This window comes from Diabrotica virgifera, chromosome 8 (genome assembly GCF_917563875.1).
Source record: "Diabrotica virgifera virgifera chromosome 8, PGI_DIABVI_V3a".
In the NCBI taxonomy this organism is placed as follows: Eukaryota; Metazoa; Arthropoda; class Insecta; order Coleoptera; family Chrysomelidae; genus Diabrotica; species Diabrotica virgifera.
The window spans coordinates 211,351,290-211,365,963 of record NC_065450.1 but is presented as its reverse complement, the minus strand read 5'-3'; the positions used below and the strand labels follow the sequence as shown (position 1 = coordinate 211,365,963).

Below are 14,674 nucleotides of genomic sequence, written 5' to 3'. Positions count from 1 at the left end.
GTTGAAAAACGTAAAATGCGAATACTTGTTTTTGTATGGTTTTTTTCCCAAATATTGCTATTTGGCAACAAGGGTGACTATTTTTTAAATTTTTTACCAATTCTATATTATATAAAATTTAATTACACAACTTTTATGTCAATATAACTTTTCTCGGAAATGAATACTTTTAAAGTTATAATCAAAAAACGAAGAAAAAAATCGAATTTACCCTTCATTTTTTGACATTTTGATTATTTAAACAATGTTCCGGACCTTTTTGTGAGGGAGGATAACTCAAATATTATTATTTGAGTTATTTTCAAGCAATTTCTGCAAAAAAAATTGAGTCACCTCTCAACGTCCAAATGTACTAACATTTTTACAGATGCGCCCTGGTCTATAACGGGTTTGGAACGAGAGAGGCATTGTTTGGGATGAATGTACTTGCTCAATTATGTCGTGATATATCTGTAGACATATGTTGTTCTTTTATTGACTTCCAAAAGGCATTTGATCGTGTTAAGCACTCAATATTAATCGAAGGTCTAAAAAACATTGGCTAGGACGGCAGAAACGTTCGCATAATTGCAAATTTGTATTGGAACCAAACAACATTAGTTTTAGTAGACGGTTTGGAATCACACGTTCCTAATATTAAAAGATGAGTGCAGCGGGGATGCCTCTTGTAGCCCCTGCTTTTCAACGTTTACTCCGAAAGAATTTCCAGGATTCACTTCACCAATTTTTGACTATAGTTGTCAATTAAATGGTCCACTTCAACATCTTAATAAAATTAAACCCCAACAGAATAAATGTTTGAGGCTGAGTTGATTTTTTTTCCTGAATTGTCCAGTTTTCGCTTACGTATGCTATTATTGACATTGTTCAAATAAAATTGTTCCATTTAATTTAATCTCTTTATGGCTTTGATCTTCTTTTTGATGAACTCGTCGTTTTTGTTTAATTTATATTCACCTCCATTTTCATTTTTAGTATTTCGTCAGTCCACGAATTCACCAGCATTTTATTTTTATTGTTCGCTACCAGTACAATATCATCTGCATAGAGTAAACTCCATGATTTTATTGACTTTTTTGTCTCTTGCTTTGAAGAGTCTTTGTAATGCTGTTCATTGTTATGACGAACAATAACGGGCTTAAACTATCTCCCTAGTTAATCCCATAGTCTATTTTGAATTGATTGGATCTTTGGCCTCCCACTTATACTGTTCCTCTAGCTGTCTTGTATGTACTTTCTATAAGTTTGATTTTTTTTAGATATTTCCATATTTTTTCCTATCAATCCAATCAAAAGCTGCTTTAAGGTTAATAAAGGTCAAGTATAGTTTTTCTCCGTATATTTTTGTAAGCCTATCTGGCCTAAATGCTGCCTGTTGTTCTTCCAGTTTTGGTTCATCGATGTTTATAATAGTTTACAGCTATTTATGTGGGCTAGGCATATTGCTCTCTATTTTCACATTGGTACGATTCTGATTTCTCTTTTTTATGCACTGGTACGATTATATTATTTTTCCATTCCTCATCTTTTGGTTTTTCCACGTTCTTTGCAATATTTTTTTCAGCGGGCTTTCCACTACTTCGTTTTCCTCATCTACATACGTACTCTTCTGTCAGTTCGCCCCCAAATATTTTTGGGGGCAAATGCATGATGTTCTTTCCAAGTTTCTAATATATCTATTTTCTCCGTTTTTATTTAACTGTTTTTGTCTTCTATTACTCCTATTTCTTTTCTTTTGTTGCCTTTTAACCTCTTCAAACGAGTCCAGAATTGTATGCTATTTATTTTATATTCTTCGTTCCAAATATAACATAGAAATTAAAATAAATTATTGATGAATAACAAAATATAACAAAACGGAGGAAAATTCGAGAGAACATATTGAAAGAAATAACCAAGATATATTGGAAGGACAGGTTATAAGGTATAAACTAAGTGGAAGAAGAGCCGCGTTCAACTAATCGTTGAACTGAAGACGAAGACGAAGGAACTTAAAATATGACAAAAGCAAATAAGTATTGAATAAACATGAACAAACAAAATGATTTACTAAGAATAATCAAAGAAAGAAAAATACAATACTTGAGCCATGTGTTGAGAGGGAAAAGATATGAACTACTTACTGCAAATCATATTAGAAGGTAAAGTACAGGGCAAAATATCAGTAGCAAGACGCCAGAATACGTGGCTGAAAGACCTATGGTTTGACCGCTCATCTGCAGACATTTTTCGTGCGGCATTTTCCAAAACTACAATTGCCATTTGGATCGCCACCCTTCGAAAAGAGACGGCGTAATAAGAAGAAGAAATAAGTATTATTTTGCAAGTATTCTACCTGATTTAAAGGTAGCTTTCAAGTCATACATCTACACAAATAAAAATAACGACTTTATGTACCAACAAAATTTTATGTTATAGTCCGTTCTTTAACGGTAAAATATTGCAAAATCTCTAAATTTTAAAGAACCGCTTGGATTGACATGAAATTTGGCATACACATAGCTAACAAGTCAAAGAAAAAAAGTGATATTGTGCCGATATGTGCTTTTGCCCGGGGGTGGTTTTCACCCCCTCTTGGGGGTGAAAAAATATTCATCCAAAGAAAGTCAGGAAATGGATAAACTGGCTAATTTTAAGTAACTTTTGTTCTATAGAGTTTTTGACTAACTCAATACTTTTCAAGTTATTTGGCAGCGAATATGTTCATTTTTTCAACAAAATAACCACGCTTTTAGACGGTTTTTCGCAAATAACTCAAATAGTAAGTATTTTGACGAAAAAACATTTTTATAAAAAATATAGCCGCAAAATTTAAAAAAAAATGGTGTATGTATCACGTCTCTACACCTAGTAGAAGCAGGGTTATAGCTAATGAAAAATAGGTTCATATTCGTCAAATTCCAAATGGAATACTTTAACGTGAAATAACCAAAAATGAAGCATATTTCGGGGAAAACTCATTACAAATTATTTAAAGTGTTCAAAAAAAGCTTCATTTTTGTTTTATAAAAAAAAATTTCTAGCATCAAAATTAAACAAGTTACGCTCAAAATAAAGTTAGTCCCTTTTGGTTTTGGTAAAAAAATCGAGAAAAATTACCCCCTAATTAGTATCTTAAATAAACTTAATCGTTACAACTTCACAAGTTTGTTGACTCGTATATATATTGTTTATATGATCTGTAAGTTTCATCGGTTCAAAGTCCTTATTATTGAAAGGGCTGTAGTTAAAAGGGGTTGAACGAGTCACTGATCACGAATGTATGCAAATTTAGAAACACCAAATCTAAATCAATTTTTGTCTAACAGCAAAACAAAAAAATACATGATATTCAGAAAAGCAAATCTGACTTTTTTTTGTTTTTCGGGATTTTTGGTATCTCTAACAATTTTTAAGATATTTTGAAAAAAACATATTTTTCAAAATTTAAATTTTTTAAAATTTTACTTTGAAACCACATTTTTTCAAAAATAAGCACTTTGAATCGATGAAACTTACAGATCATATAAACACAACATAAGTAAAATAATTTGTGGAGCGGTAACGATTAATTTCATTTAAGTTGCTATTTAAGGGGTGGTCTTCCCGATTTTTTTTGCAAAAACAAAAGGAACCAACTTTATTTTGAGCTTAACTTGCTGAAATTTAATGCTAGAAACTTTTTGTGAAAACAGAAATAAAGCATTTTTTTAAACACTTTAAAAAAGTTATAATGGGTTTTCCCCAAAAAGTGCTTAATTTTTTGGATATTTCACGTCGAAATATTCTATTTGAAATTTGGTGAATATGAATCTATTTTTCATTGGCTATAACTCTGGTTCTACTTTTTGAGTTATTTGCGAATAACCGTCTAAAAATGTGGTTATTTTGTTGAAAAATGAACATACTCACTCGCAAATAACTCGAAAAGTGTTGACTTGGTGAAAAAGCTCTATGAAACAAAAGTTACTTAAAATTAGTTAGTTTAACCATTTCCGGACTTATTTTGGACATATATTTTTTCACCTCCAAGAGGGGGTGAAAGTCACCCCCAGGGCAAAAGCACACATCGGCACAATATCACTTTTTTTCTTTGACATGTAAGCTATACGTATGCCAAATTTGATGTCAATCCAAGCGGTTCTTGAAAATTTAGAGCAAAAACCGTGAAAGAATGGACTATTATGAACTTTTTGTTTTAGCAACAAATATTTTAAAGTTTTGTATTTCAGGCAGTACTCTTTTTCTTTATTTCTTAATATCACTGTTTTAAGGATTGTTGTGCATGATATTAATATTTTTCAAATTAAAAAATGACTTGGCAATTTTAGACAACTGACAAAATACACTTAAACTAAAACATTTTCACAACAAAAAAATAACGTTTTCATTCCAATTTGTGAATATTAGGATTTAATTACATTCTAGCAGGATCTGAATGACAACTTGGCAAGAGTTAAATTTATTTAGTTGGTTTGAAGTAAATCATGTGTTTATTATTACGAGATTATATGAAGTCACTACAAAGTACTTTAAATAAGGTGTCCAGAATGATTAGGTTGATTTAAATTTTATAAGATAGTAAACGGGTAATTTTTGGACTACAATTTGTACACGTCTTCAAATTTTGAGCAAAATGAAAATTAATTAGAAAGTTTTTTGTCGATAGATACTAATTTTAATCTTACATTTTACGCAATAAGTGTAAAGAGAAGAAAAAAGAACGAACTGGAGAAAAGTATTAAATAAAAAGCAAATGTTAGTAAAGAGGAACTTTTACTCCCAGCGGAGTGATCGTCGCCCTCTTTGGTCTCTTCCGATTCTTTGATTTTATAATTGGTTGTATTACTTGGCGTCTTCTACACTATTTCTCCATTCAATCCTATTTTTGCTTATGGTTGTCCATTCTCTAACTTCCATCTTCTTAAGCAATTATCTGGTTCTCCCATCTGGTTGTGTGGTCTTCCTCGTGGTCTGCCTGATTCGCAAAATTAAATTCCGACAGAGGGCGCTCGAAATTTCAAAGATGGATGATAACTCTAGGAAAACAATTCATTTTGTCATTTGACCTCACAGTTCTAAAACGTTAAATTAAAATCATTTACAGGAGTGTTTTGTCAAAGTAACCACTAATTTTTGCCACTAAGACATCTTATAAGTTAAAGACGACTCAAAATTATGTTTCATCTGTATGCATTTACTAAAATTTGATGCTAACTACTGATTTGTTTTTACCTTTTTTTCATAAAAAAATCTGACCTCCCAATAATCACACAGCGTTTTAATAGTTATTTATGATATAAATGTTAAAAGTACACCTTTAAGGCACGCATGTGAAAGTTCACGTTCACGTTCAAGTACACGAGTGCCTTAAAAATGTACTTTTTAACACGCATATCACTCAATATTTTTTCTACAAACGTAATTACAGGACAATATCGACAAAAACTTTTACTTGAACTTGACTGACATTCCATTTTTATATTTTTTTGACATTACATCAAAATTGCCGGTCAATACGAACTGCAGTGCCTTAAATAGTCGAGGAAATGAAGCATTTTGGCTCGCAATTTTTTCGTCCAGCATCGATTTACTTGAAATTTTCACAGAAGGTAGGGAATAGTCCAAGAATCATTTTCTATATCATGCCGCTGTACGCTAAAACCTTGGGGGTGGTTGCCACCCCATCTCGGGGGCGGGAATTTTTTATTACCTTCTAACTATGTAAATTGATGTAAAAAGTGATTATAAGAAAAAAATGTTTTTTACATGTTCTTCGTAAAACTAATATTTTTCGAGTTATTCGCGCTTGAAAGTAACAGTTTTCCGATGAAAAAATCGACTTTTTTCTAAGTTTTTTGCGAATACCTCGAAAAATATGCATTTAATCAAAAAAACTGTAGATGTCAAAATTGTATCTTTTAGTAACACAAACTAAATTATTTTTCTGTAATATCGCTAAGACCAATGCAAACCGAGATACGGCATGTTAAACGTTAGCTTTTTTCGTCAAATGCATAATTTGAAATATTCAAAGTAAAATAACGAAAAAACTTTGCATTTTTCGAGGAAAACTTAAATAATATTTTTTCAAGTATACAGTTAGGCCTTTCAAACAAAAATAATAAATAGTTTCTAGTCTGAAAAGTAGCGACTTCTGATCAAAAAAGGTCGGTACCTGCTTTTATGGAAAAATCAGTGAAAACAACCCCCTAACTACCCTCCTGATTAAAAATTGGTCTTCACCATTCTTTAATTCCTTTTATATTTGTATTATCAATACACCCAAGAAGTTTGAACTATTTAAAAGGCCTAATTTTAGAATTTTACTTCAAAATATCTCCGAAAATACTGGAGATACAAAAAAATGATACATTACCAATTGTAGCTTCTTTAATAACTAAAATTACCTTGTGCATAGATTTTCATTACAGTGAACAGTTAGCGAGATCTAGCTGTTTAAAACCTCTATTTACGAGCAAACACCCCCTTATTCGAGTTCTTTACACCCGCCCTAATTAAAAACTGAGGGATCTTACGGAATTTAGTTTACACAGTCTTATAACTCTTCAAAAATCCTATAAAGTCGTTTTTGAAAAGTCTTTTCACCGCCCAAAATGAAAGAGCTATGTTTATAAAACTAATTTTTTTTTTCGAAAAATTCGGATAGTCCGCTTATGGATAATTTTCAGTGTATGTATAATACCACAGAACCGGTTCGTATACTGGAAGATGACTAAAAAACTATTTGTATTTGTATTTGTACATATTTGTAAATTCGTATTTTTGTGTAAATAAATGTTTTTGTAATTCTTTAATTCTACTCTTTTTTCTGTATAGAAGACCTATTAAAATATCTGCTTATAAAAACTGTAATGTTATTAAGGGTAGTTTTTAAGGGTTGAGATATTATGATATTTTATCCTAAAGTATAAAACAATCATTATTTAACCAATCAAAACCAAATTTTAACCATATTAAAGTATACAATGTTTCTATATAATTTTTGACAATAAGGGGTTGTTTACACCCCTAAAAATAATCAAAGCCCTTAAGCATGATATAGAATATGAATTACAGGGTGAGATGATCCTAATCCCAAATTTTTATGTAAGTCGATGCAAGCTGAAATTATTCTTTTAGGATAAGTAATTTTTTATATATAGCTCCAACAAGGGTGATTTTAAGGGTTGAAATATTATGACAGTATATCTTAAAGCATAAAACATTCATTATGTAACTAATAAGAACCAAATGTTGACAATATTAAAGTTTAAAATGTTATTTTATAATTGTTTACAACTAGGGGTAGTTTTCACCCTTACAAAACCAAAAGCGTACAACGGCTCAATATAGAAAATGAACTAGAGGGTGTAATGAGCCTAATCCCAAATTTTTGTACAAATCGATGGTGGACGAAAAAATTGCGAGGTTTTGCCATTTTTTCAGCTTCATTTCCTCGACTAAAAAATTTTAAAGCACTAGTGCCTTAAAGTAGCATTTTTAACGCTCGTATGGAGTGATAAAAATTGCATTTTTAACACGGTTGTAGAAAAAAGTTATTAATCTATCTTAGCTAATCTTAATTTTGTTTTTAATTTAATTAATAGGTACCCTACAATTCATTTTACACCAACAGATAACAATTTTTAAGGGGTGGGGGGATATAGTTAATTCTATGTTTTTTTGCATAATTTTAAAACGTTTTCCCTTGAAGGTAGTAGGGTTAAATTAAATGAGTAAAAGGATATCTTAAAGAACAACACTTGAATATTATCCAGTTAAATTTTTATTGCAGCAGTGGCGTCATTTTTAAGTAGATGATCCAAAAAAGAAGATGATTTGCGGTGTACACCATATCTTCGGACAGAATCATTTGAAACATAAAATATAAACCCAAAAGATTATTTTAGTTTAAGAGTTTTTTAAGGTAGTGACGTCGAGTTTTTATGATTATATTGATTTTTAAATTCATGGTATAACTTTAAAGTGAAAAAATCGAAAAAAAAAACAAAAAAAAAAGTGTGTTCGGTAAAGAGAAAAATGGTAATATAAACAAAAAAATATTAAAATAAGCAGAAACTCGACGTCACTACCTAGTAAAATATCTAAAAAAGAAGTGTGCAAAATTTCAGAAAGATCGGTTTTTCAGAAAACGCGTTTAAAAAAATGTAGTTTTGTCAATTAGGTCTGGATCCCGCGTATGAAAAAAAAGTTGATTAATAACAAGCGGAAAATTTGTTAATAGCTTAAGTGTGTCTAGTCGGACAAACTTTGATATATGGTAACACTGGAACAGGGGAAGTTTTAATTGTGGAACAGGTTAAAAATTTGGAACGGTAAGACCACGAAAACGGCACATGTATTTTGTCCGACAGAAGAGACTCAAACTCTCCGGACAGAGATTAAACTCTCATGCAAAAATCAGACTGCTATTTATCACCAAATGGGCGTTTTAATGAGTGGAACATGTAGAATATATCAAATGACAGGAATTATGACAGGTGATAAATAGCGGTCTGATTTTTGCATGAGAGTTTAATCTCTGTTCGGAGAGTTTAAGTATGTTCTGTCGGACAAAATAAATGTGCCGTTTTCATGGTCTGGCCGTTCCAAATTTTTAACCTGTTCCACAATTAAAACTGCCCCTGTTCCAGTGTTCCCATATATCAAAGTTTATGCGACTAGACACCCTTAAGCTATTAACAAATTTTCAGCTTGCTATTAATCAACTTTTTTTCATACGCGGGATCCAGACCTAAATATAATACTAAGAAAATGTTTGTATATATCCATATCTCCATCAATTTTACTCGGATTAACTTGAAATTTTAATGGTATACTCTTGAAAATATATACAATCAAATAAGCCAATAAAAAAAATCAAAAAAAAAGGTTCAAAAATACTATACCCCCCTTAATTAAATAAAAACTGGAAACGTGGAAACTAAGTAGGTGAATTTTTATAATAATTGTGTTCTGGAAATTACGAGGTGGTCGGAATATTTTGCATAACAATGTACATTCTATGTACAGAATTTATACTACATTTTATTTATTTATTTAATTTTGCAGTCGCTTAAATATTAAAAAATACTACGTTTAATACAAACGTTAAATTAACAAAATGTGTGATTTGGCATTGGTTAATTTAGGTCATTACGTAGACGTAGAGTATAATAGGAATGAATACTGAGGAACACTGCAATAGTTTTTTTAAGTCAAAATTATTGTTAATTACAACATAAACTGACCGCAAATATGTACACAAATTAATGGCAAAGTCAATGTTTTCCTAGAGTTGATGCTTTTCAAATTCGCCACCAGGCATCGCCCACTTTGCGGTTCCTCGCCAATAATGATTTCCATTTGGTGATTTTCTTGATAACGGCTTCTAGATTTCTCCGTTCTCTATGTATCATTCATCTGAGTCTCTGTGCCTTGATAAATCTGACGATGTCTTCTCCTTTCGAAAGTTCTCTTACTTCGTAGTTAATAAGTTTTCTAAATTCATTATTATCTAAGTTTAGAGGGCCTGCTATTTTCCAAATGATCTTTCTTTCTAGGATCCTCAATCTTTCATTGGGTCAGATAAAGACGAATATATTGGAATAAACATAAAGAACATGGAGGACAGCAGACTCGTTAAAATCGCAAAACCGAACGACCAAGTAGGTTAAAGACCACAGGGTCGACCACCAAACCGATGGCGAGAATGCTGGACTCATCGTCCGGGGAAGACTTGACGGCAATGAACAGGCAGTAGCCTACTAACTTGATAAATCGTGCTAGAAAGAAGAAGAAGATAATTTTGAAAATTTGCAATTTAATGAGGATCCTGAATTAGAAAAAAATTATTATGTAAAAACTATTAAACCGATCTTAACGAAATTTAACACACGTTTCAGCAGTATTATAAAGTTTTTCTGGGCAAAACATGAAGTTATAGACGGAGAGCTAGAGCCGAAAAATCATCGTCATAAATAATATGGAGTTTTTTCTGTGAAATATCTCCATTGTATATTGACAATTATGACCCCTTTCATGCTGACACCTCAGTGGATACAGGAAGTAGCAATAAGGGATGAAAGGGGAAAGTTAATGGAGTCATTAAAGGTTTTCACCTCCTATTTAGGTAAACCTCTATCGATTTGCATGAAAATTGGTGATTAGATAGAGCATACCTCAAGAAATAAAACTGATTTGGTGCCAACTTGCACTTTTACCCTGCTGGTGAATACCACCCCTTCCCGCGGGTGAAAACATTTTTATTAAAAATAACCCCACAAATCGATAGAGGGATACATTTTAAGTAAACTTTGTTATATCATGTTATTAAAATAAATCAATACTTTTTGAGTTATTAAAGATCAAAGATTTGTCTATTTAAGAGCATATGCGTGAAGTTACGGATGATAAAAAGAACATATTAATTAATTTTATGTTAGTAAAATATCATTTTTATATTATTTCGATATTTAATTGAATTTTTTCTTTCAATATAAACTGAATATGTTCAGAAACTGGGGGTGTCCAATAATGGGTACATTTGACATATTCGAATACACTTTTGCTAAATTTATAATATCGAAATAATATAAAAATAATATTCTAGTAACATACAATTAATTAGTATGTTCTTTTTATCATCCGTAACTTCACCCAAGTGCTCTTAAACAGACAAATCTTTGATTTTTAATAACTCAAAAAGTATTGATTTATTTTAATAACATGATATAACAAATTTTACTTATAGTTTGTTCCTCTATCGATTTGTGGGCTTATTTTTAATAAAATAGTTTTCACCCCCCGAGAAGGGGTGGTATCCACCCCCAGGGTAAAAGTGCAAGTTGGCACCAAATCATTTTTATTTCTTGGGGTATGCTTTAACTAGTCACCAATTTTTATGCAAATCGATAGAGGCTTAACAAAATAGAAGGTGAAAACCTTTAAAGACTACACTAACTTTTCCCTTTCATCCCTTATTGCTACTTCCTGTATCCACTGAGGTGTCGGCCTGAAACGGGTCATAATTGTCAATATACAATGAACACATTTCACATGCCAAACTCCATATTACTTATGACGATGATTTTTCGGCTCTACCTCTTACACTATTATGTTTAAGGGGTAGAAAAATTTAAAGGTCCATTTTTGCACTTCTTTTCCCAATTATTGCTATTTTTTAAACAATAAACAATAAAATAAAGGTTTTCGACTGACGCATGTCGTGATTAATGATTCAATGTACAGGGTTATTCACTATATTTTGACCCCCCTGTAAACTGCTTTATATACAGAATTAGAAAAAATGTAAAATGCAAAAGTTTTGCGACTTTTAAATTATGATTTGTTCACATAAATATATATATATATATATATATATATATATATATATATATATATATATATATATATATCATACTAGTGACGTCATCAATCTGGGCGTGATGACGTAATCGACTATTTTTTTTAATGAGAATAGGGGTCGTGTTCCAGCTCATTTGAAAGGTTATTCATTTCTCTATTCAGTAATATAAACATTAACATAATTATTGTTTATACAGGGTGTCCAAAAAATTTTTTTTAATTAAATTAATTGACACAAAAAGAACACTGACATTTATTTAATTCAAAATACATTCTACTGCTGTCAGAAAACAGAAATAAATGTTTATTATAGTATTTTTACTACAAAAACGTTATTACGTAGGTCAAAATTTTTGACGTAAGAGAACTGTCAAAACATTAGAATGTGACTTTTCATTATTCCCGTATTTATAATAAACATAGCAATAATGAAAAGTCACATTCTAATGTTTTGACAGTTCTCTTACGTCAAAAATTTTGACCTACGTAATAACGTTTTTGTAGTAAAAATACTATAAACAAATAAGCATTACTTTTCACTTCAATTCAATGTTCAAGCTGCCACCCATCTGCTTTTGGGCAGTTTGAACATTGAATTTAAGCAAAAAAGCAATGTTTATTGGTGCAATAAAATTTTATTACTGTTTTCTAACAGCAGTAGAAGATATATTGAAACTAAATAAATTACATACATTCTTCCTTTTGTGTCAATTAGCTTAATAAAAAAAAACTGTTTTGGACACCCTGTAAATATAAATCATTATCTTAATGTTTATATTACTGAATAGATAATTGAATAACCTTTCAAATAAGCTAGCACACGACCCCTCGTTTTAATGAGTCGGTTAGGTTATCACACCCAGATTAATGACGTTACTAGTATGATATACATATATGTCAAAAAATCATAAATTAAAAATCGTACAACTCTTGTATTTTACATTTTTTCTAGTTCTCTAAACAAAGCTGTTTACAGGGGGGTTAAAATATAGTTAATAACCCTGTACATCTTGACATGGACTAATATTTTTATGATTAAAATAGTAATAACAAGATCTTCATATCGTCTTATTTTTATATTGCACTTGTTTCAAAGTTTATAAATTTGGTTTCTTCGGCTTCTAAAATACTGTGAGTATTTCTGAAAATGCGTTCTATGTATACGCACCTAACAATTTCAAAAATACCTCTACATACGTAAAATACAGTTGCCGCGGGCGTTCGTAACCGATCAGATGCCGAGAGTTGTATATCTCGATCTCACCTTAAGTGAGTCTCCAAAAATAAGGAGAGTGTCTGCTAGATTCGGATTCTGATTCATATTTATTAGTTTTTCAGTGGAAAGCCGCGACTATGTGCCTCTGAAAGGTCAAACTTTTCTTCTTCGGGACTTTCTTCGGGTGTTGAGTGCGTGTTTCCGGGTTCGCGGGTGCTACAGTGGGCTATGGGCCATGGAGTTCTTTCAGGAATGGTCGTCCCTCCGAGAGGTAACTTATTTAAATAAAAAAAAAAGATCACAGCAGCTGTTGTTTACGATCGAATGTCGTCAAAATTTATATTTTCGATGAGTTTGTAGTAGATAAAATATTAAATATGACACTTTCGCCAGAATTGACTTTGAAGTTTGGGAACACTTTCAAAAATTGTATTTAGATGTATTTCGATGTGGTAATAGGTGGCGGGAGACTATTTTTAATAAGAGATGCATTTGTTGCAGTCATTTCTCGTACGATAAATTATTTTAAAACTGAGGAAACCGTGATAATTTCTTTCGTTACCTTTTACAGATTAAAATTTTTATTTTATATTTGTAGCTGTATTTATTTTATTTCTCGTCAAGACGTAGACACAATTTGTGCTTAACAACCCAGTCGAATGCTTTTTCAAAATATATAAATGCAGTATCTTCTTCTTCTTCTTTTTCTTTATAAGCAATTCTGCTTGTTCATTGGCGGATTGATACCTCTATGGAAGGTTGTCACTTCATCTTTTGCGCCGTCGGCCGATAATTTTTTTACCGATTGGCGATTGGTGATTTATCTCTTGCTATTTTGCCACACATGTTTCCCCCATTCTGCTTATGTGGTTATTCCAGTCTTTTGTTATATTTAGTGTAGCTTCCTTTATATGTACACTGTACGTTACATTATCTTCTAATATCTTCATTCCTCTTTTGATTTCTCAGCGTAGATCCTGTAATACTGCTAAGTACTCTAATTCTGCTGTTTCCAGTAGTTTTTGTGTTGTGACTATGTCGGGTCTTGTTTCTGATGCATGCTATTGTTGGTCTTATACTGACTTTTTAAATTCTTGACTTAATCTCAGCATTAATATGTAGGTTTCGTCATTCTTCTTCTTAAAGTAGTGCCCTCTTCTCAATGAAGGTAGGCTACTACAATTGCAAACTCTTCTCTGTCTTCAGCTGTTCAGAATTTAGCCCTGTCCATTGTCGAATGATTCTTAGCCATGATAGTCTTTTCCTCGATTTTTCCTTTCACTATAACAGGGGTGGCCAAACTGTGGCTCGCGAGCCACATGTGGCTCTTTGAAGGATTATTTGTTGCTCTAAATAAATGTACCTGAATTACTTTAAATTTTTGTGTTTCAAAATGTCTTAAATTACGGACAACAAAATATAAAATACTAAGTGTAACACCAATACTTAGACAAGGAGACCCCTTATCACCAATTTAGCCTTATGAATATGTAATAAGCAAAATATCATCTGAACTAACAGGGGATTTGCGAATCGAGGATCAAAACGATTGTTGGCCTTTGCTGATGATATAGGTGCAGTTGATCATTCTATAACAGATGCGAGAGAGGTGTCTTCACATCTCGAGGAAGAAACAGGTAGTCTGGGCCTTCGAATAAATGAAGAGAAGACGAAATACATGCTAGTAACCAAAAATTCAAGACCAAGAGTTAGGCAGCACATAACTACAAATCATTATTTTGGAGGAAGTTATTTTTCTGACATTTGTTATTTAAAAAATGATTGCATACTGCTTTAGAACACATTCTTAAACATTACACGAACATATAATGACACTCACTTTCTTGTATGATTCGTAAAAATAAGAAAATGCCAAAAATTTTAGGTGGCCTCTTTTTAATGAAGCGCAGTGTATTAATGACTACAACTTCAAAGTAGTAAAAGAGTTAAAATATCTAGGGGCGGTAATCACAGATAACAACCACTTATAAAAGATGTGTCAGCAAGGATAGTTGCGGGGAATATTTCCTATTAACATTATTAAGATCTAAGCTGCTAAAAGGACAATCTAAATTAGAACTGGACATGCCAATTATTCGCTCAATTGTT

At 31.6% G+C, this 14,674-nt stretch overlaps 1 protein-coding gene across 7 annotated transcripts in view; it reads left to right on the top strand.

The window, feature by feature from the left end:
• Positions 1-14,674, top strand: part of LOC114328837 (tropomodulin) — a 386,380-nt gene that overhangs the window by 142,256 nt on the left and 229,450 nt on the right. The window contains exon 1 of one of the 7 annotated variants that reach the window (XM_050657615.1): positions 12,546-12,836. The exons of the other annotated variants lie outside the window; for them this stretch is intronic. Within the exon in view, the coding sequence (XP_050513572.1) occupies positions 12,801-12,836 (36 nt within the window). The 5' untranslated portion in view covers positions 12,546-12,800. Of the gene's footprint in view, positions 1-12,545; positions 12,837-14,674 lie in introns of those variants that run through there. 7 annotated transcript variants of the gene reach the window in all.